Source organism: Quercus suber, unplaced genomic scaffold, assembly GCF_002906115.3.
Source record: "Quercus suber isolate HL8 unplaced genomic scaffold, Cork oak 2.0 scaffold_136, whole genome shotgun sequence".
NCBI classification, from domain to species: domain Eukaryota; kingdom Viridiplantae; phylum Streptophyta; class Magnoliopsida; order Fagales; family Fagaceae; genus Quercus; species Quercus suber.
In genome coordinates this window covers 492,699-515,554 of record NW_027069598.1, presented here as the reverse complement: position 1 = coordinate 515,554, position 22,856 = coordinate 492,699, and the positions used below count along the sequence as shown (strand labels likewise).

Genomic DNA, 22,856 nt, shown 5'->3' with positions numbered 1-22,856 from the left:
GCTGCGAAGAACAAACAGGCCAGGACGGACCCCATGGGGACGGGCTCCAGTAAGCCATCTTTAAAGCGAAAGCTGCCCATGAAAAGCGACCGTCCCCCTAAGCAGCCCAAGGTCCCCTTGGACCCGGTCCTCGGCTTGATGGCTGAGGGGAGTAAGTCAGTTACTCCGGCCAAGCATGGTAAGGGCAAGGGGCTGATGACGGGTCAGCCAGGCGAGCAGAAAAAACCACCCGTCTTACTTCGCGAGGATTCCAAGTATGCCTTGGAGAAGCTGTCGTTGATCATTACCACCGACGACTACGAGGATCTTAGGAATCACTCGACGGAGGCGATGGGGGAGACAGGCCTCTTCAGCATTGCCCAGGTAATTATTTCGTCGTCCTTAGTCCATCCGTTCATCATTTTTTGACTTATATTTTGCTTACTCATTTTCGTTGTCCCTCAGGCTATGATCATGATGAAAGGCCTTATGGGACGGTGTCTCAACCACGAGACGACCATTGGCCGGATTCGTGAGAAGGCTAAGGTGACGGAGGGGGAGCTGCTCGACCTGAAGGCCTAGAAGGTCACTCAGGAAAAGAAGCTGAGGATGGCCGAGATGGCCCGGGATGAGGCCGTTCAGCTGGTGGAAAGTCTGAAGAAAGACTTGGTGGACAAAGACAATGAAGTCCGTTATGCCAAGGAGGACGCCGTACGCGAGTACCGTGACTCCAACGAGGTTATTGCGGAGCTGAGTCTGGTTTATAACGACGGGTTTGACGATGCCCTCCGTCAGGTGAGGAAGTTGTACCCAGAGTTAGACTTGTCCACCGTCACTGTCTTTGCCCCCGAGCCGTCCACTGCCCAGCCTGCTCAGTCGGAGGATACTGATGCTCTCTTTGATGAGGACGTCCTTATCCGTGAAGCTCCAATGGATCACACTGCTGCGGATAGCAAGGCTAAAGACGTTGGGGACCGTCCAGACGAAGAGGGAGACGGAGCTGGATTATGTTAATTTACTTTGTAATAACTTAGGTTTTTTTTTTATTTTTTTTATTTTTATTTTTTTTATTGTAAGTGTGGAACAATTTTTAACACCCGTCATGTTTATGGGGTTTGTATATACATTGACCGTTCAGCAGGTTTATTTTATGCTGGGTCCGTTGACCTTCTGTTTTATCTTTATGGAATGCATGTTCTTATTTTTAACGTATATTTTCATTCTTAAGTGAGCTCCGTCCTGCTTATTATGGTACCTCCTTCCATGACTTGCCGTCATCCCTTTGGATGATTTGTGTGACTTGGAAATACTATTTGCTTTTGAATGGTCCGTTTATTATTGAACATGTCTGTCATGCATAATTTGAACCCACCTGTTGGGTCGACTGATTGTTGTACCAGTCCGTCGGGTATCTTATTTAATTCCCTTTGTGGGGTCCATCCAACTAGTGGGCGTTATCCTGGGTTTGCTCATTATGCGGACTTAGTAGTGACCATCTGTTTAGGTTAACCCGTCCGCTTATGGAGGATGCTACTTGTCCGTCCACTATTTGGCCTAAAGGTTTTCATCCTCATGGGATGGCCCGTCAATCTCGGGGATAATCTAATTAGCTCGCCCATTATCTGGACTTAGGTTCTCACCTTTTTTGGGGTGACCCGTCCACTTGGTGGACAGCCTCACTAGTCCGTCCATTATCTGGACTAAGGTTTTCATCCTCCTGGGATGATCCGTCCGTCTTGTGGACAGCAATATTGGTTCGTCCATTATATGGACTGGTTTTTCATCCTTTTATGGATGATCCGTTCATTTTGTAGACAGCCTTACTGGCCCGTCCATCATATGGACTTTGGTTTTTCTTCTTGGGATGATCCGTCCATTTTGTGGACAGCCTTATTGGTCCGTCCATCGTCTGGACTTAAGTTTTCATCCTCTTGGGATGATCCGTCCATTTTGTGGACAGCCTTATTGGTCCGTCCACCGTATGGACTCTAGTTTTTCATCCTCTTGGGATGATCCGTCCATCTTGTGGACTCTGGTTTTTCATCCTCTTGGGATGATCCGTCCATCTTGTGGACAGCTTCGTTGGTCCGTCCATTATCTGGACTTCGGTTTTTCATCCTCTTGGGATGATCCGTCCATCTTGTGGACAACTTTTGAACCTTATGATATTGAATTAAATAGACTAGGCAGGAAAAATTTAGTTGCCTGAAAGAAGTCTTTATAGGAAAATGGTGTCTGCCCCCTTGGGCTTAAAAAGGCACTAGTAGAGAGGTTCGTTCAAAGTAAAAGCATAGAAAAGTAAAAATAGTTGTTCAAAACAAAAAATATTGAAAACTTTAGAAATGAGCGGGAATGCTTGCAGGGGGTGGATGTCTCTTCACATTGCATCTATTGGTAGTACCTCCGTAGGTGCTCAGTGTTCCACGGGTGTTGCAGTTTCCGCTCGTCCATGGTTTCGAGGTGGTAGGTTCCCTTTCTCTGCCAAGATGAGATCTTGTAAGGTCCTTCCCAGTTTGGGCCAAGTTTTCCTTGCGAGGGATCTTTAGCCGCTCCCATTACCTTCCGAAGCACAAGGTCTACGATCTAGAAGTCTCTGCGTCTGACTTTGGAGTTATAGTATTTTGCCATGAGGTTTTGGTATCGAGCTATCCTTTGTTCAGCTGTAGCCCGGACTTCGTCGACTAGGTCTAGCTGTAGCCGCAAAGCCTCTTCGTTCTTGCCTTCATCGTAGTTTTCCACTCGATAGGTTGTAAGACCTATTTCCGCTGGAATGACAGCCTCGCTCCCGTATGTCAGCCTGAATGGTGTTTCTCCTGTGGGCGTTCTTGCCGTCGTGCGATATGTCCATAAGACACTTGGTAACTCATCGGGCCAGATACCTTTTGCCCTCTCGAGCCGGGTCTTGATGATTTTGAGCAGGGACCGGTTCGTGACTTCGACTTGGCCATTTGCCTGTGGATGTGCGGGCGATGAGTAGTAATTCCTGATGCCTAACTCCGAGCAAAAATCTCGGAATGCCTTGTTGTCAAACTGTTTCCCATTGTCGGAGATGAGGACCCTTGGTATCCCGAATCTGCATATGATATTTCTTCATACGAAGCCTCTGATGTTTTCCTCCATGATAGTTGCTAGAGCTTCCGCTTCAACCCACTTAGTGAAGTAGTCGATCCCTACCACCAAGAATTTCAGCTGTCGCGTGGCCGTCGAGAGAGGGCCCATGATGCCTAGTCCCCATTGGGCGAACGGCCAAGGGGCCATCATGGGTGTCAGCTCTTCGGTTGGTTGCCTAATTAGGTTACCAAACCTTTGACATTTGTCGCAGATCTTGACGTAGGTTTGCGCGTCCTTCTACATTGTAGGCCAATAGTATCTTGCCCGGATCAGTTTGTGTACCAGAGACCGCGCCCCCGAATGGTTTCTGCAGATGCCTTCATGGACCTCTCTCATTACATAGTCCGCTTCCTCGTGACCTAAACACCTCAGATATGGTCGTGAGAATCCCCTTTTGTATAAGACGTCATTGATTATTATGAATCGCGAAGCCCGAACTTTCAACTTTCTGGTTGCGTCCTTGTTGTCCAGGAGCGTGCCTTCCCTTAGGTAGGCCATTAGGGGCGTAGTCCAATCGTATTCTGGATTTACTTCCTGCACTTCCGTCTCACTGTTAATGATTAAGGAGTTCTGGATGAACGATAGCACCCGGTCGGGGGTCGTCATGGCCACTGCGGAGGCGGCTTTTGCGAGCCGGTCAGCACATTCATTCTCCTCCCTTGGGATCTGGACGAATGTGACCTGGAGGGAGTCGATCCGTCTTCTGACTTCTTCCAAGTATTTCTTCATTTTTCTCCCCTGCACTCATAGGCGCCACTAATCTGACTGACTATCACCTGCGAATCGCAATGTATAACCATGGCCTCGGCGCCTGCTGCTTTCGCCAGGTCTAATCCTGCCAACAATGCCTCATATTCGACCTCATTATTGGTCGTAGGAAAGTCTAATCGGATCATGCACTCGATCGTGTCTCCGTCAGGGATTTGAATTACCACCCCGGCGCCTCCAGCTAGCCTGTTTAATGATCCATCCGTGTGGATGTTCCACAGTCTGAGGGCTTGTGGCTCTTGCTGCTCCGTTTGTGTATATTCGACGATGAAGTCAGCTACAGCTTGGCCCTTTATTGCGGTTCGCGGACGGTAGTGTATGTCAAACTCGCTCAGCTCTATCGCCCACAGGGCCATTCGTCCGGCTGCTTCGGGGCTGCTCATTGCCCTTTTTAGGGGCTGATTTGTTAGGACGATGATGCTGTGGGCTTGGAAGTATGGTTTCAGTTTTCGAGCTGCGGTTATCAGAGCGAAGGCGAGCTTTTCCATGTGGGGGTATCTTTCTTCAGCCCCCCGGAACCCCCTGCTTACGAAATAGACGGGCCGCTGCGTCCCTTCTTCTTCCCTTACTAGGGCCGCGCTTACTGCCACCTGCGAAGCGGCTAGGTATAAATAGAGATCTTCCCCTGGTTTGGATGGGCTGAGCAAAGGTGGCGAGGAAAGGTATTTCTTTAGATCTTCAAATGCCTTCTGGCACTCCTCTGTCCACTCGAATGATTTCTTCAGGACACAGAAGAACGGTAGGCACTTGTCTGTTGCTTTTGAGACGAACCTGTTCAAGGCAGCAACTCTGCCGTTCAAGCTCTGTACCTCATTTGTTGTCCTTGGTGGTTCAAGCTCCATAATGGCCCGTATTTTCTCTAGATTGATCTCTATTCCTCTTTGGGACACCATAAAACCCAAGAATTTTCCTGCCGTCACCCCGAATACACATTTGTCCGGATTCAGCTTCATGTTGTATGACCGTAGGGTATCAAATGTCTCCTGGAGGTCGCTCAGATGATCTTTTTCGAACGGGCTCTTGACCAGTATGTCGTCAACGTAGACCTGTACGTTTCTCCCAATCTGGTGTGCGAACATCTTGTCCATTAACCTTTGGTATGTTGCCCCGGCGTTCTTGAGTCCGAACGGCATCACCTTATAGCAAAAGAGGCATTGACTGGTGACGAATGACGTTTTCTCCTGGTCGGGTTCCTCCATTTTGATCTGGTTATAGCCCGAGAAGGCATCCATAAAACTTAAGAGCTGGTGTCTGGCCGTGGAGTCGACCAGTGCATCTATCCGCGGGAGGGGGTAACTATCCTTTGGGCATGCTTTGTTAAGGTCCGTGAAGTCGACGCACATCCGCCACTTTCCACTAGCTTTCTTGACCATGACCACGTTCGCCAACCACTCTGGGTAATATACTTCCCTGATAAAACCCGCCTCGAGTAGTTTTTCGACTTCTTGTGCTATTGCTCTGTCCCATTCAGGAGCGAACACTCGCTTTTTCTGCCGGACTGGGGGGGTTGAAGGGTTCACGTTCAGCTTGTGGACTATGACAGAGGGATTGATCCCGGGCATGTCTTCATGGTTCCATGCGAAGATGTCTTGGTTCCTCCTGAGGAATGTTATGAGGGCCTGGCGCACAGGTTGGCAGGTCAATGTTCCCATTATGGTTGTTCGCTCCGGTTTGGACTCGTTGAGTATTACTACCTCCAGCTCTTCAGCTGGTTCTGCGACCGTCCACTGTTCTTCTATGCACATTGTCTGATGGTGATCTTCCATTTCTAGCATGGCAATGTAGCACTCTCGGGCGGTTGCCTGATTCCCCCGCAATTCCCCAATCCTGTAGTTCGTTGGGAATTTGATCATTAGGTGGTATGTGGATGTTGCTGCTTTCCATGAGTTAAGTGTGGGTCATCCGAGAATACCATTGTAAGCGGAAGAGCAGTCTACTACGAGGAACATTACATTCCTAATGAGTTCTTGTGGGTAATCACCCACCGTTACCGGTAGTGTGATGGAACCTATTGGGAATACCCTGGTCCCTCCGAAGCCGACAAGGGGAGCGCTCGTCGGCATCAATCGTGCTCTGTCTATCCCCATTTGCTGGAATGCTGGATAGTATAGAATGTCTGCTGAGCTGCCGTTGTCGATTAGCACTCGGTGGACGTTGTAGTCCCCCACACGTATACTGACGACCAGCGCATCGTCATGCAGATGATGGAGTCTCCTTATGTCTTCTTCGGTGAATCCTATGATAGGGCTCTCCACCCGTGTGGTATTAGGCCTCGAGCCCGTTAGGTGGACGTTCAGGACCGATCTGAGGTACGTCTTTCGAGCTTTTTTGGAAGAACCGGTAGATGCGGTTCCCCCCACTATCATCCTTATGTCTCCGATAGGGGGTCTCGGACGCTCATTATCCTGTCGGGGGGCCGGCTCTTGGCGATTATGATCCGTTTTCTCTTTGTTGACGAACTTCTACAATTTCCCTTGTCTAATGAGGGCTTCAATCTACTGCTTTAGGTCGTAGCAATCGGCCGTGTCGTGGCCATGATCTCGGTGGAAACGACAATATTTGTCTCGCGGCCGTTTGCTAAGGTCGCTCTTTAGTTTTCCCGGGAATGTTAGTGTCTCCTCATCTTTGATTTGCATCAAGACTTGGTCAATCGGGGCGTTCAGGGGGGTGAAACTTGTGAACCTCCCGCTCAGGGGCTTAGGGCGTCTTTCGTCCCTTCTGTCTCCTGTCCTTGGTCTTTTCTGCCCTTGGTCCTGGCACATGTCCACTTGGCGTTCCCTCTTCCTGGGCCTTTCTTCCCGTGCAAGCAGCGCGTCTTCCGCGTTCATGTACTTGGTGGCCCTGTAGAGTACTTTTGACATGGTTTTGGGGTCGTTTTGTATAGTGAGAACAAAAACTTGCCCTTCCGCAATCCGTTCGTGAAAGCTGCCACCAGTATCTTGTCGTCGGCTTCATCAATTGAGAGTGCTTCCTTATTGAAGCGGGTTAATAGGATCTTAGCGTCTCGTCTTCTCTCTGCCTGATGCTCATCAAACACGCTGTGGACTTCTTGTACCTGTGTCCCCCTATGAAGTGTGAGGTGAACTGAGCGCTTAGTTCTTTGAAAGTGCTGATGGAGTTCGGTGTGAGCCGACTGAACCAAATCCTCGCGGAACCCTTCAGTGTAGTTGGGAAGGCCCTGCACTTGATTTCGTCTGGTACCCCCTGTAGATGCATCAGGGTTTTGAAAGTTTCCAGGTGATCCAGAGGATCCTTCACCCCGTCATAGCTATCTATATTCGGCATGCGAAACTTGTGGGGTAGGGGGAAGGAGTTCACGGCCACAGTGAAGGGTGAGTCGGTACGATTGACCAGATCGTCAAGGTCACTGGAGACTCGCCCCTTGAAGGCGTTCATCATGACCTCCATCTGTTCCCTCATTGCCTGCATCTCGGCGGCAATATGTGGTGGAGTCGCATCCGTGAGGGATGGCATGTTTACATGCTGCCTCTCCGGCCTGCTTGGGGCATGGCTGCCCTCAGGTCTCTCCTGATTCCTGTTTGGAGCGCTAGTCCCTTCCTGATCTTCTGGCCGGTTATTTAGTGCTGCATTCTTCTGGCGCAGCTGTTCCTCCAAGTCGAGATTCTGCTTGGTGAGACACTCCACGGCGGTACTGAGGGTCCGAACTTGTCTTTCGAGGGTAGTCGTGGGTGGTTCCTCTCCTTGCACGTCATTAGTAGTCGCCATTGAGCGAGTGAGTACCATGCAACCTTTTAGTCCGGGAAACGATAGTATGGCTTAACTACTCGGATTCCCCACAGACGGTGCCAACTGATGAATCAAGAAAATTCACCAATGAGTCACACGATGCTCTTCTCGCTTGTATGTTAACCTGCACGAAACAAAGGAGAAAACCTATCGAGGGGCACCGGTGTGGTGCCGGCCAAACACCCTCCGAAAGTTAAGTCAGAAAATATTGTCACAACTCTAGAGTGCTAGAGAGGGGTTAATTATGCGTACCTTAGTTTGTGAGGGTATTGGGGCTTTTATAGTGGCATAAGGTTGACATCCCTTTCTTGGCGCGGAAGTCTTTTCCTTATAGGACTCTCCTTGTAGAATCCTAAACGTGATGAATAGATCTCCTCCTTATACGGAAGATCTTTACCAAATATGTAAGATTTCCGGAGTCCTACTAGTGCAAGGACTCTATTTGGGCCCTTATGAGAGTAGGTCAAAATATCCCCCATGAGGGGCCCAACAGGCCCATGGACAACCAGCCCACCTTCCTTCACTCCGTCCATATCCGGCCCGTTCACATCAGATCCGTCCATTGGAGGCCCGTGCAAATGACGAATTCGCTTATTCGGGCGTCCGCGGACCATATTCGGTCCGTCCAATTACATAAGACATTCCAAGGTATTTTGTCCCTTTCAGAAATATAAAATCAGAATTTTTAGAGAGATAAAATAATAATTTTATTTAAATATTGTGCTGATGTGAAAAATTGTAAGAGTTTCAGAGGTTTCAATTATATATATATATATATATAGATTATTTGATGATATATTTAATATTTACAGGATAAATTATCACTTGATCATAGATTCATTTTATAATTAAAAGCTTAAGACATTGTTTAATAGACGAGATAGAAAATTAGATGGATGGGAATGATGGATAAGATAAAACATCATGAGGGAAAAAAAAGAAGAAGAAGAGATTTTTCTGATAAAAAAAAAAAAATTTATTGTTATATTTTGCTACGGTTTGGAAGGAAAGATATCAAAGGAGATTGAGAATATATAACATTTTACATAATTTTATATATTTGATAAAAGAGGAAGGATGTGAGAATGGAAAATCAATTTTTTTTTTTCTTTAGATAGATAGAATTTCCACCTATGTCATTCGCCTTACGATAATTGTTGTTTATTATCAGACCAAGATACTGATAAGATTTTATTATAGTTTTAACCCAAATTTCTTATTTGAGAATATAAAACTTTACCTATTGAGATAATTAAAACACAAATAAAGCAACTTAAACTTTAATTATAATTGTACTTTTTTGTAAAATTAAAAATAAAATTATATATCCATATCATTTTTATTTTTAAAAAATATGAGATATAAATCTTATTCTAACTTAGTTTTAGTGTGTATGTGGCTCCCTTATGGAGACTTAAACCTCAGCCCTTATTCCCTCACCCCATTAGAACATGTACTAACCATCCCGTTAAAGGTGAGTGCCTAGCAGTAATATATCTAGACCATTTGATAGGTTGATTTTCTTTTAATTTATTTTTCTCTAAAAATCCAAATTCTGGATAATAAAATTTCTATATAATTATATTATGAGTAAATTAAAAATTTGGTCCATATCATTTACATCATATTTCAATTTGATTTCTAACCTTTCAATTGTATCAATTTAAGCCATAACCTTTTAGAACAGTGTCAATTTAGTTCCTGCCGTTATTTTTTGGATAAAAATTATTGATGTAACTAATGACTAAAATAAAAAATTAGTTTCCAACTTTCCATTGATGTGGCAGTAAACTAATTTTTTATTTTTATTGTTTACTACGTTATCAATTTCTATCCAAGAGATAACTACATGAATTAAATTGATACAACAGTGAAATACTAGGACCAAATTAACACAATTGAAAGGTTAGAAATCATATTAAAATATAGTGTAAAGAATAAGAATCAAATACGTAATTTATCCTTATATTATTTTTTCTAAATAAAGAAATTAAGCACTAATTTAGAATTAATTTAATACTGGCAAACTAATATCACCTCTATTCAATTATAATTTGATCTTCCATAACTTTTAGGGTAAAATATTATTTTGATTCTTAAACTTTAACAAAAAATTTTTTTTCATTTTTAGACTTTAAAAAGTTCTTTTTTCATTCTTAAACTTTATAAATAGTTTTTTCATTAATTTAGAAACAAAAATAGAGATGAAAAAAGAATCTTCTTCAATAGTTTAAAGATGAAAAATAAATTTTAAAAACATAAATAAAACATTTTTAATAATTTAATAACCAAAAATAAAATTCTTAAAGTTTATAAATGAAAAACATAGTTTTAGTAAAGTTTAGATAATAAGATAGTATTTTACCCTAACTTTTATATTTTCTTCTCTATATTAATTTTTCTCCACCGCCGCCAAACGTATGGATTGAAATATACGCGAACCGTTGAAGTTTCATGCACAGCTTAGACATAGGGACTGAAAAAGGCAATGCCAACTCAGTAGGCCCACCTTCCATATTTAAACCTGTTACCAAACAGGCGTCTTTTCACATTAGCGGCTATATATACATATTCACCTCTCTGTAGAACTCTTGTCTCAGTATAACAGTTTCCTTGTACCGCAAGCAACAACTCCATAGCCAAAGCTAGCACTCCATTATTTAACATTCTCACACTGATTCAGGTAACTGTACATCTATCTCTGTGTTTATGTGTGTTTCTTTTCTTTTCTTCTTTAGTTCTTTATTATGTGCTTGGTTTTGAATTTGGTAGGTAAAATTAGTGAATTCTTTTGTTACTCGTGTGTATGAATACCTGCTGGGTGCTACTGCTATACAATTGGGGAGAGATTCATATATAGTTTTTTTTTTTTTTTTTTTAAATAAATAAATAAATTGGTAAGTTACACACACACCAAATGAATTTTGAATATACCCATTTGAGTTAGAGCTAATCGGCATGAGAGAATCATAAATTTTTTTTTTTTTAATTGGTAAGTTATATACGCACTCAATGGATTTTGAATCCACACATTTGAGTTAGGGCCCATCAGCGAGAGAGAATCATAGTTTTTTTTTTTTAATTGGTAAGTTATACATGCATCTAATGGGTCTTGAACCCACCCCAGTTGAGGTAGACCTTGTTGGTGACAACGATTCATCTTATATTTTAAAATGTGAAAGTCTTGGAGTTCAATTGAAGTCGTATTTCATTCGATCGCTGTTTGATTTATGTGATAATCATTAAATTATAAGTTTCATTGATTCTCTGTCATTTCAATTGTAATTCCCATTTATGTAATTAGTTAGGTTCATTGTATATTCACACACTCCAATGGAAATTGTGGGTTCAAGATTCACTGGGTGCGTGCAAAACAAATTCAAAGATAAGTTTCTGCAAGATTCTTAACGGAAGTAATTGCAATTTAAAATCTCAGATTGTACCTTCAAGTGTCCAAATTCGCTGCCAAGGAAAATCCTCATACACACCAATTAACTGCAGTATTCCAAGCTATATATCATGCAAACAAAATCGTCTGTAGGTTCTGACCATCCACAGAGGCAGAAGTCTTCATGTCAAGTGTTTTCACAGCATCCTCATCTGGTTTTGAATCAACCACAACAAACACAACAGGTTCCTGTTAATAAATCACAGCCATCATTGACATCACATCAGCAATTAAAGAACACAAATCTGGCTGCTACTAGTATAGCACAGAATCAGCAAAGCAATCAGTCAAACACACATCAGCAGCAGTTGTCTCGACAAAGTAATTTCCCTTCACTACAGCCGTGCCAGCAGCTATGTGCGAAACAATGTGGTAACTCTAGTATGCTGCAAACTAAGGATGCAATGGAGAGACAAACACAGCAGACAGCTCCGGCTTTAGTGCCGACTCAAGGGCAACAATCAGAACCAAAGCTTCCACAGAGGCAACTGATATCTCAATCACAGCAAAAACAGATGCAACAACCTCCAAATCCATCGCAAGTTGTGATGGGAAATTTTCAGACATCGGGTATGCTAAAGCACGTAATTGGGCAGGAAATAATTGTTCAAATTCAATATAAAAAAGAAAAAAATTCCATTCAGACATTTCATCAACTATTTTATTCTGTTATAAGTTCCTGCATATTCTTATGCATCCTTATGTTCTTTTTTCGTTCTCTTGTTATGACAGTTTGTTATACTAAATACATAACAGTTTCCGAATTACATTTGCACTGAATTGTTGAACTGTTGGATCTACTTATTTTATGTAGTGATGATAGTTGATTAATCATAGATTTAGGAAGCAATTCCTTCCCTATCCTTACATAAAAGCCTAAGTGCCTCCCTTGTGTAACTTCATTGGCTGAAGCAGGCTGATTTCCTCCCACATTTGCGGCATTGTTTGGATTTCAGTTCATTTTAGACAATTCGAAATATTTTTTTACTCTATATAATTGTAGCTGAGTTATTGATTACTAGTCTCATGTTTCTCAATCATCATGGTTATCACAGATAATTATAAATATAAAATTATAAGCTGCTTGTCTAATAAACTACTGAATCTTCATGGTTGTGCTTGCCAGGTTCTAGGAGGTGTTAGTGCATACCTTGTAATCTTCATATGGTCAAAATGAAAACCATGAAAAATTAGCTTTTGTTGACACAAATATTGCTAAAATTTTCATGGAAGCTAGATTTTAATGTAAGATAGTTTCTTATTGAGATTTTGTACAAATAGAAAATGCTCTCTTTTGGATTTTTTTTTCCTCTAAATGGAATTTATTTCAGAGCAGTTGATTTTATACATACATCAGTGATGTTTTTTTTTATCTTTCATTTTATCAGATTTACTTTTAAGTAGACAGATGAATGAAATTTTCTCTATATTTCATTTTAGGAGCAATATATTCGATATCTGGGAAAAGGTTTGCAAATATAAGTGATTTGCAAGAGGACGCTTATCAGAGGGTAATATAATTTTTTTTTCCCTGTATGCAAATTTCTTACATCTTGATCCTTATTTCAGAAGCATCTTGTGCCTTAACACGAGTTAACTATGAGTAAAATTCATATGGTCACAAATTTTCACCAAAAAATTGGTTAATTGGTTTATACTATGTTCCAAGACCATAGAAGTTCTCATATGTTAGTACCCATGCTGTGAAACTAGAGAAAATCTATCATGGATATCCAAATGTCAGTTGGAACTCAGGATTATAGGTTGGAGATGTTATTAGATAAACAATGAATATACTTCATTTATGGAACAATTCTTTCCTATTAATAAGGAGAGGTGCTTAACATGGCATTATTGAACAACATGCGAGAAAGAAGCTACGGATTCATCACCATGACAGAAGATAACTATTCACTTTGTTTTTTTTAGAAGCAAAAAGTATGATACATATTCATTAATGTTAGTGCAAACTCATGAAATGAGTGCATGGGAAGCCAATGCACCCACCAGTGGTATGATGACATTTTGGAAGTAAAAGACTGCTCCGGCCTGCATCAATTAAATTCTGCAAATATTGAGAAAGTTTAAAATTCTGTGTATTGGAAAACAATAATGAGAACCTCTTGAAAGCTACCAAGATTTTTATATTTAGTGGACAATTCTCAATGTAGTTATGAAAACTTAATACGGATTCCAAAATCATTACCATAACTAAGTAATCATACATGTGAAGACGTAGACACCTACAAAATATAAGTTGTTCTGCCTTGTGAGTCACAATAGAATTGTAACTTTCAGATTCTTTCCTTGCAAAACCCTTGATTGCTACAGCATGCATGTTTCCTTCTCTTTCATGACTGTTATGGTTGAGGATTATATCCCAAATATGCTTGTTCCTCCTCTCTCCTCTTGTTCTGTGTGTTGATATTATTAATATTACAGTATTTTCCATTGTACGCCAGAATTCAACAGTAAAGAAGCTGGAATCAGTATGTTGTCTTGTTCTGTTGATACAATCATTATATCTTGATGGTTAAAAGTATACATATTCTGGTCAGATCATGACATGATCAATGAGCAGAAGCCTTGAATCATTATATCTCTAACAATTTTAGTTTGCAGGTTGAACAGTTAAGGAGCAGGTTTTTGAAACAACTTAATGGTTGGCAGCAATTGTTAACTAAAAGACTCCAGCAGGTATGCTATCACTTAGAACCATTTTTGTAAATTTTCTTTCCATTTTAACCAACATTAGCTTTTCCATGTTTTTTCATAAATCTAAAATTTTCACACTATAATGATTCCTTATTTTATTTTGTGTTGTGCTTGTTATTCTTACATTTCTCCAGCACGCTTCTGTTCCTCAACAGCCAAAGACAGGCCAAACAGAGAAAATTAAGACTACATTGTCCATGTTGGATCAAATTATATGCTACCTAAATGTTCCCAAAAACAAGATCACATCAGCTTATGAGAGGCAGATCGATACAGCTGAGAAGAGGATACTTTGTCTCCTTCACTCACTTAGAGAGAAGTCTGTTTCTTCAACGCAGCAGGGAAAAAGTCATCCTAACCTGCATTCTGTGCAGCATTTGGCACAGCCGCAATCTCAGACACTTCAAGTACATCAACATGAAGATCGAAAGATACCCCAACTACAATCTGCTAAGCCACAGAGTTCTCTAACAGCAATGCAGCAGAACAACTTAACAGGCTTGCTACAGGATTCAAAGTCTTCTTTGTCAGATCCTGCAACTTTGCAGCAAAACATGATGAATTCACAAGGGCTTTTGATAATTTCACAAGAAGACGATTCGGTGAAATCAATGCAGCAGGTTGCCAACGGATCTTTGCAGAGTCCTGCAAGCACTCTCCCACAAGTAAATGTGAACAGCTTTTTGTCGAGAAGGCAAATGAATGGACCACAGTCAAATGTGATTCCTCTTGAATCAATTTCTAATACACCTAAGAACATGCATCTGAAACAAAAGTGGGATCATCAGGATGTACCGACTCAAATGCCTAAGCAAGAATATCAAAAGCACAAAATGCAGAAGCAATTGGTACAACAGAATCAACAAATATTTCAGCAGCAGCAAAAGCAGGTTACAAAGCTGCTGGCTCATGAGAAACAACAGAATCAGTTGAATGACATAAATGACTTGAAAGTAAGATTAGGGATGGGTGTTGAGAAACCACAGCATCAGGAAATTGCAGTAAAGGACTCAAGAGCTAAACGAGGGATTAGTGATAAATCAGGACTTCTTTTGCAACATCCATCAGGTGGTCAAAGTTCAACGTATATTTCTCAGCATTCAAATTCTGGAGCTTCATTTCCTACTTCTTCGCCCAAAGTCTCCTGTCCTCAACTAGCTAAGAAATCTCCTCATATTGATGTGCAAAATTTGACAACACCTCTTACAGGAGTTGAAACTCCTTTCCGTGTTGCAAATTCTACCTCTGCCAGTGTCATACCTTCTTCTTCCTTGAATCAATCCTTTATGCCAGGGAATGCTGGAAAAATTGAAAATCAACTTGGACACAGACCTGGTTCAATTGAACCAGGCACATCACTTGTCGTATGCACTCCTGAGATGTCAGCCTCATCATTGCTTGAGAAGTCCAATAATCTGGATGGCATAAATGATAAAATGTCTAAAATCAATTCTGCTGAGCCAAGTGTTGCTGAGCAGCCTATTCAGCGCTTAATTAATTTGGTTAGTTTAAATTGATAATTTCCACCTCAAATATTTTGGTTTTACATTTTCTTCAAAACACACAGAATACAGATATGTATGGAGAAGTATTAACATCATCTTCCAATTTCAGGTGAACTTGATCTCATCTGAAGCCTTAAGTGCTTCCGTTAGTGACATTGGAGCAGTAGTGTGTATGACTGACCGGATATCAAGTTCACCACCAGCTAATGGAACAAGGAAAATGAAGCGCTGCACAAATGCTATGCCCATAAATGATAGCTTCGAACAATGGATTGACATGGAGAAACCTGAGTTGGAGTCGTCTGTAACATCTAGTACTAAAAGGCCTAGGATTGAGGTAAGAAGCTGCTTTGGTGGTTTTCAATCAAGGCTAGAAGATATTATTGTCTTTTTTTATTTTTATTTTCTTTTTATAAATAACAAAACTTCATTGAAAGAAAATAATCAACTACAAAGAGCCAAAGCACACACGAAGTGTGCTGAGGTAAACATGAAAACAAACAAAACTAAGATGCATGAAAGTACAACTATCAAGCAAAGCAGGTAAGGAATTAAAAAGTGAAAACACCCGAAGCTGTTGTCCACCTAAGCAAAGTACAGAAAAAAGCTAGTTTCAGGTCTTGAGTTGAACTTTCAGTTCCTTCAAAAATCTGAACGTTCCTCTCCCGCCAAATACCCCACATTAGGCTATGATGTCATGAATGCAGTTTTTAGCAACAAAATAAAACTTCAATCCTCAATACAGTTGAGCTGATATGCATCATCATCATCATTAATTATTATGTTTATATACTATTTCTCTGCACACCCTTGGTGTCAAGTCACTTAGGTGATAATTCTCAAGGTCAAAGGTTCAAGGTGGGTGGTTGGTAGTGCAGAAGAGCCATCTGTTGGGATCTTGAGTTTGTGAGAGTTAAAACATTAACACATTGAGGAGCCTCTTTTTGAGGGTTTCATATAGCATGCTGGATACCACTTAACCCAAAAACTTAAACTGATGGGTTTTGGCCAAATTATATTATATTAACCACCCATTCTTATCATGATTATCCAATATGGGAATTTACCACTTAAAAAACTACACTACTTGGTGTGGACACAAAGTACAAGTCTCCAATTATACGCATGTATGGGAGGAAGAGCAGAAAGAAGACGGCCCAACCTGTGGCCTTATGGATGGAGCCTATTAGTTATTGGGCTTGAGATTAAGCATGCCCAAACATTTAATAATTAGGGTTTCTTTATGCATTTTATTGTTAGCTATTTAAGCACTTTTTCTGATTATTGTAAGACAGCTTTTGAAAATTATTAAAAACGTATGTTTTCTTTTCACTGGTGTTGACTCCAGTTTTTCTTGGTGCTAACTCCAAGCAGCTCTTAGGTGCTAACTCCTAAGGTTTATCATTTTGTTATATTGTTGTTTAAGTGCTCCATTGAAATAGTGTGGTTGTCTCCTGCATCATATTTGGTATCAGAGCAGACTTCCGTTCCATACAACAAAATTGACGTAGGACAACCACACTATTTCAATGGAGCACTTAAACAACAATATAACAAAAGGATAAGCCCTAGGAGTCAGCACCTAAGGACTGCTTAGAGTCAGCACCAAGCAAAACTAGAGTTAGCACTAGTGAAAAGAAAACACACGTTTTTAATAATTCTCTAAAGCTGTCTTACAATAATTAAAAAAAGTGCTTAAATAGCTAACAATAAAATGTATAAAGAAACCCTAATTATTAAATGCTTGGGCTTGCTTAATCTCAAGCCCAATAACTAATAGGCTCCATCCATAAGGCTACAGGTTGGACCATCTTCTTTTTGCTCTTCCTCCCATATAACCATGATTCTCTAAAATAGTGCTTCAACAAATAGTTGGCAGTTGGAGCAAGAACCTAGGTTGCTATGATGTTCTTTGGACAAATATTTGTTGGGACTAGGCTGGTTGACAGGTTTGGATTTTGTGGGCTGGGTCTTATATTTTTTTTTTTAAAAGAAAACTGGTGTTATAAAATGTGGGCTTTGGGCTTGTTAACAAATGGGTTGGGCAAGGGTTTGTTTATGTTACTGGTGGTGGTGGCGATATGGCTTGTGTGAGAGTGTACAATGAGTTTGTTGTTTTGGCTGGGTTAGGTAGTTTAATGGGTTTCAATTTGAGTTCTTTATTTCAGATGGGCCGGGTCAAGTTGCTCTTATTGGGAAAACACTGTGGGGTTGCAAATAAAAACTGATTGGGAAGAGTTTGAACAGAAAATAAGGTGCTGGGTTTTTTTAAATTAAACAAAATGCTAGATTTTGTTACCTTTGAGATGGAATCGCTAGTTTATGGAGGGATTGCGGAGGCATGGTGCTGGGCAATTGAGGGTCATGGTGGTGCAATATCAAGAATTTTCTTTTCTCTATGCTCTCTAAGGTGATTTCAGACTTGAAGCAAGTGTTACTTGTCAGCATCCTAATCCTTCAGCGCTTTAGAGCTCAAGGTCGAGTTTTCTCCAATCAGAGGAGAATGATGCGGGAGACACAAGAAGATTATTATTTAGTATTATTTATGTTTGCAAGCTAATTGTATTTTTATGTTTTAGGTCCTATTAGTTTATTGGGCTATTGGTATTTTAATTTAGAAGTAAGGTTATTTTTGTAATAAGGCAATTAGGGTTTCCTAGTCAATTAGAATTAGGGTTTAATAATCCTTTATAAGCAACCTATTGTACTCCTTGAGAGATGGTTGATATTTTGATGAATGAAAAAAAATGGCCGTTTGGTCTTTCCTTGGTTTGGTGCTGACTCCAGGTCCACCCTAGGTATTGACTCCTAGTAGTTTCTCCGCTTAATGCTGACTCCAAGCAAGGCCTAGGTTCTTACTCTTAGGTCATATCCCTTTATTTTATTGTTGTTTTAGTTTTGTTCTGGTTGTCCCGTGTCACTACCACACCACTTACACATGAATATTCTAATAAATCTCCTCCTTCATTTTCCAAAAAAAAAAAAAATTCCTCCTTCACATGTGAGTCTTTTACCAAGCCACTTGTAGTTACAACTCAGGTAATCCCCGCCATGAACTGAACCCTTTTTCTGAACAATCTATATGCCATGCATTACCATTAATGTGCTCACCAATAGAGTGTCTTTACTCAACCATGGGTGGAGCAATGATGGGAGTCTTCCTTGCACAAATATGGGAGCCACCAATACACAATCATTTTGACTCGCCACTTAGAGCCTTTGGTCAACCATGTGTGGAGCTAAAATGAAAGTCTTCCTTATCAGTTTCCATCTTTGAACAATTTGACCATTGAATCAGAATACCCCTTGTATGTGACTGTAAGAACTTATGTTTTCCATTTGCAGGCTAAGCATGCTCTGTTTGAAGAAATTAAGGGGATAAACCAGCAACTGATAGACACTGTGGTAGTTCTTAGTGATGAAGATACCATTCCAACTGCAGCTGCAACTGCTGGTAGTGAAGGTACCATTGTCAAGTGCTCCTTCAGTGCTGTGTCTTTCAGTCCAAACTATAAGTCACAGCAGCTTTCAACTCAAATGGTACGTTTTCAAGCATTCCAGTCCAAATTATTCATCAACTATATGCATTACTTTTCTATCTCTAGTATTGACTTTGTTTTTTCTGGCAATGCAGTCACCAATTGAGCCGTTAAGATTGCTTGTTCCTACAAATTATCCATATACTTCTCCAATATTCCTAGACAAAATGCCAGTGGAAGCTAGGTGAGAGAACAAGTCTCTTTATTTTCATTTTGAATATGCAGATTTTGGAAAAGTGATATGCATTGTGCCTCCTAGTTGTTACTATACAGAATCCACAATATTTGACATCACAACTTTCAAGCAGTCTTTTTTTCATACCATGTGACTACTGGCCTGACCTGGATCTGAGTTCCCAATTTTATTTATTCCAAATATTTTGCAAGATACAGTCTCTCTCTCCCTCTTAAAGGCTGAACTTTGTTATTTTAGTCTCACTAATTTTTAGGTGGAATTGAGACCTATTTTTCACCATTTATCAAGTTTGTTAGCTCAACTATATGCAAAGATTTTGAGAATATAACAATCCATGCCTTACTCTTTGTAATTCCTATTATACAAAATATATTTGGGAACCCCCTCCCCAAGTGGGTGCTGGGCTTGGGCCCCCAAAAAAGAAAGAAAGAAACCCAAAAATAACATAAAGAAGGAACCAGAGTAAATGCACCATATTTCTCCCACACTAATTCGCTTGCAATATATATGATTATAATCCTACGTCCATGAGAAATTAAATTGTATCCATCTCTAAACATGCAAGCGTCTGTTTAATGGTTAGTATCCCACAATAGAGAATGGAAAAAATGCTTTGGGATGAATAAATATGAACTGATGTTGAAGTTTCACAATTTCTGTTTTCTGTCAAGTATTTTCCTACTTTCCTTTTTTAACAAAAATTACAAACTTTTATGTCATGAAGTAGATAACAGATGGTTGGATTGTAATCAGATATCAATTTGGTATAATCCTAAGCATCAGGAGTAGAACTATCCACCAACTGCATTTAATTGGGATTAAGTCTTGTTTTAGCTGTAAAGCATTAGAACTATGTTGAAGGTAGCCAGTAAGTGAGAACTTGAATTTCCCAAAAAGAAAAAAAAAATGTTGGTTAGTAAATTAGACACAATCAATTGGTTTGAATCCATGATTTCATCCTTTACTTTGTTCTTATAAGGGGATGAGGTGTCGTTTTAGATAGAGCTCAGAGGCATAATCTTGCCTTAAGATACATGACATATACAAGATTCTAGCAATGCACAAGATTGTAATATTTTGAGGATATAGACGCATTGATTGAGGGGAATATGGGTTGAGATCTACATAGATGCGTATTTTTTTAGTGGAGGATAGGGCAGATTAGTACACTTAATTGTTTGAAAGGGTTATGGCATGGAATATGGTTTTTGAATTTGTAATGGTATAGGGTTCTGTTATATCAAACACATGTTTCAATGTGACTGTGTATGTAATAATGCTTCTCCCAATATGTATGTTATTTATACCTTTTGCCTCATTATGGGGTTAGAGTGGCGTGAAAGCTTTAATATTGTTGTAGAAGACAACTACTAGTTTTTTTTTTTTTTTTTTTTTTTTTTTTTTTTTTGAGAATACTAAATATTTTTAACACACACACACGAGGAGAGTTAAGAAGGTCTTAAATAAACTTACAGTGGTATATATCCAAAAGGACCTAACTCTTGAAGACACAGAACATATTAGAGTAACGGTAACATGTGCTGGGGAATGCATACATTAGGCTGAAGAGTCAGATAGACAGCAATATGTGCCAATGTCAAGGAACTAGATGAGTTTGTGATAAGATAAAACTAAATGCTATTTAACAATGAAATTAAAAGAATGAAAATCGAAGTTCAGAGAAGAAATCATAAAGAAATGTAATTGGACTAGATCTGAAACTGATTTGACTATGTTGACCTGTGTGTTTTAGTTTTGTTCTTACATTTTTTTAAGCAAATCCAAACTTTTCTGAATGGCTGAAATCAAGCTCAAAATTGCTTAGCTTGATTTTTCTAAATTTTTTGATGAACTTCTCAATCGATTGAGTCAAAACGTTTGTAATACTCATCTTCAGTAAAATATGATAGATCCACCCTGGAATTCCCTGTATAACTCTATATTCGAAGTAAGAATTTGGTTTTTGGCCAAGTTAATAAGCAACAGAAGAGTGGCCAACTTTTAAAAAAATTTTGAGTGATTTTTTTTTTCTTCCTTTCATAGTTCATACATGTATTGAAATCTTAAAAAAGTATTTCACCATTGGTGAATAGGAATATAAACATGATATCAAACCTCATCTAATATTTATATCTAATCATATGAAGTATCCATTTCTAAAACTAGAGATGGATAAGGTTTTGGTTAAGTGGGGAAAAAAAAAATCCTTGAAGAGTCTATAGGGGATGGTTCATTTGTTGAATTGGCCTTAAAGTGATTAATATTTAGTGTTGAAATATCTTAATAAGAAATTGATAAAGGTGTAAAGATCTTAATATTATCCTAAAGTGTTTTCTGAACTGCATATAATCTTTGGCTTATTCCCAGAATTTGAAAATGAGAGACATTCACACATCATGGATATCTGTTGTCTTTTGCCTACCGAAAGTTATTAACAGTTTATTTTCTCCACCAACTTATTCTTAACATTTTTTTTTTCTAATCGTTAAAGACATGTAATTTGTTTTCTTGCTCTCACTCAAATATATTCGGATGGAGCTGATCAACTAAGACTCTTTGAAGTATTCACACTTTTATTCTTGGTTGCTTTAACAGAGAGGACCATGAGGATCTTTCAGTAAAGGTGAAGTCAAGGCTCAAGGTGTCCCTCCGAAGCCTGCTAAAACCCTGGTCGCTTGGGGAGATAGCTATGACGTGGGATTTTTGTGTTAGAGCAGTTATCTCTGAGCATGCCCAGCAGAATGGTGGAGGGAACTTCAGCTCGAAATTCGGAACTTGGGAGAAGTTTCTCAGTGCTGCTTGAATCATTTGCATTTGCATATAATCTATTTGTATGATTACTCTCGATAGGCACTGAGGCAGGTTCAGCCAAAGTTGATGAAATTAAGTATTGTCTGCTAATTGTATCAGTTGGGATGCTTGTAAAGATTTGTTTATATGTTGATTTATTATTGTTTTTGTAATATAGCTTAGCATCTTGGTGTATACTTGTATAGAATGCTTTTTTTTTTTTTAAGCTTAAAAGACAAAGCAAAGTACTGAAGGTATGCTGACCAAAGCTGTGTAACCCTGGAATATAGGTCTGAAACTTAAGAAAACCAACCTGGTCTCACTTGTAGTTACTCCTACAAGGCCTTTGTAGAATATTTTCAGGGTTGTAACTTGAAAGTACAGTGGTATTTGATGGTGGAGCTATGCATCTCCAAGAATTGAAATCAATAATCAAGCAAAATTGTGAAACTTGAACTTGTTTACAAAAAAAAAAAAAAAAAAGTGAAACTTGAACTTATGCGTCCTATGATTCCTATCAGACCAAGCTGGTATAATCTTATATACTAAGCTGGTAGATTGACGGAAATGCTTAAGGTTTTGTCGCTAACTTAAAACTTTGTAGTGCAAATGAAATGCCAAAGTTTTCTGTCACCAGTTAGGCAAACAATTACCATCAGCATAGCAAACCTGTAGTCCCCAATAGGCTTCTGCACCTTTTTTTTCTCTTCAAAGGGGTGTATTAGCTATGAAAAGGTCTATATACACAAATAATTTGATTAAAAATTTGACTCTTGTTGATGTGGTAGTTTGTTAGTAGTGGGTAAAAAAAATAATGTTAGTAGTAGGTTTAGATGAGAAGCTGTGAAAGCTTTACCAACTCAATAGATGTGAAAAATGTTGTCAATTTTTTGTGTATGTAGCAAGCATTACCCATCTTAGCTAGTTTCAAACAACACAATGCAGGTCCAAGTTCCCTTGATTTCAGCACAACGTGGTATTGTATTATAACTAGCATTGTGTTAAAATTTTACCAAGTTTATATATAATATATATATATATATATAAAATGTTTGTAT

At 39.6% G+C, this 22,856-nt stretch overlaps 1 protein-coding gene across 1 annotated transcript; it reads left to right on the top strand.

The window, feature by feature from the left end:
• Nucleotides 1-11,050: 11,050 nt before the first annotated feature.
• On the top strand, nucleotides 11,051-21,929 carry LOC111996426 (mediator of RNA polymerase II transcription subunit 15a). Its single transcript, XM_024028379.2, has 8 exons — nucleotides 11,051-11,623; nucleotides 12,494-12,564; nucleotides 13,676-13,750; nucleotides 13,903-15,270; nucleotides 15,383-15,610; nucleotides 18,619-18,813; nucleotides 18,908-18,996; nucleotides 21,604-21,929. The coding sequence occupies exons 1-8, from the start codon at nucleotides 11,125-11,127 to the stop codon at nucleotides 21,809-21,811; spliced, it is 2,733 nt and encodes a 910-aa protein (XP_023884147.2). The 5' UTR covers nucleotides 11,051-11,124; the 3' UTR covers nucleotides 21,812-21,929.
• Nucleotides 21,930-22,856: the final 927 nt, after the last annotated feature.

Coding starts and splice junctions, on each gene's coding strand:
- LOC111996426 (XM_024028379.2), top strand. CDS start 11,125: ATGCAAACAAAATCGTCTGTAGGTTCTGACCATCCACAGAGGCAGAAG. Junction 15,271..15,382: donor TTCAGCGCTTAATTAATTTG/GTTAGTTTAAAT, acceptor TTCCAATTTCAG/GTGAACTTGATCTCATCTGA. Junction 15,611..18,618: donor CTAAAAGGCCTAGGATTGAG/GTAAGAAGCTGC, acceptor TTCCATTTGCAG/GCTAAGCATGCTCTGTTTGA.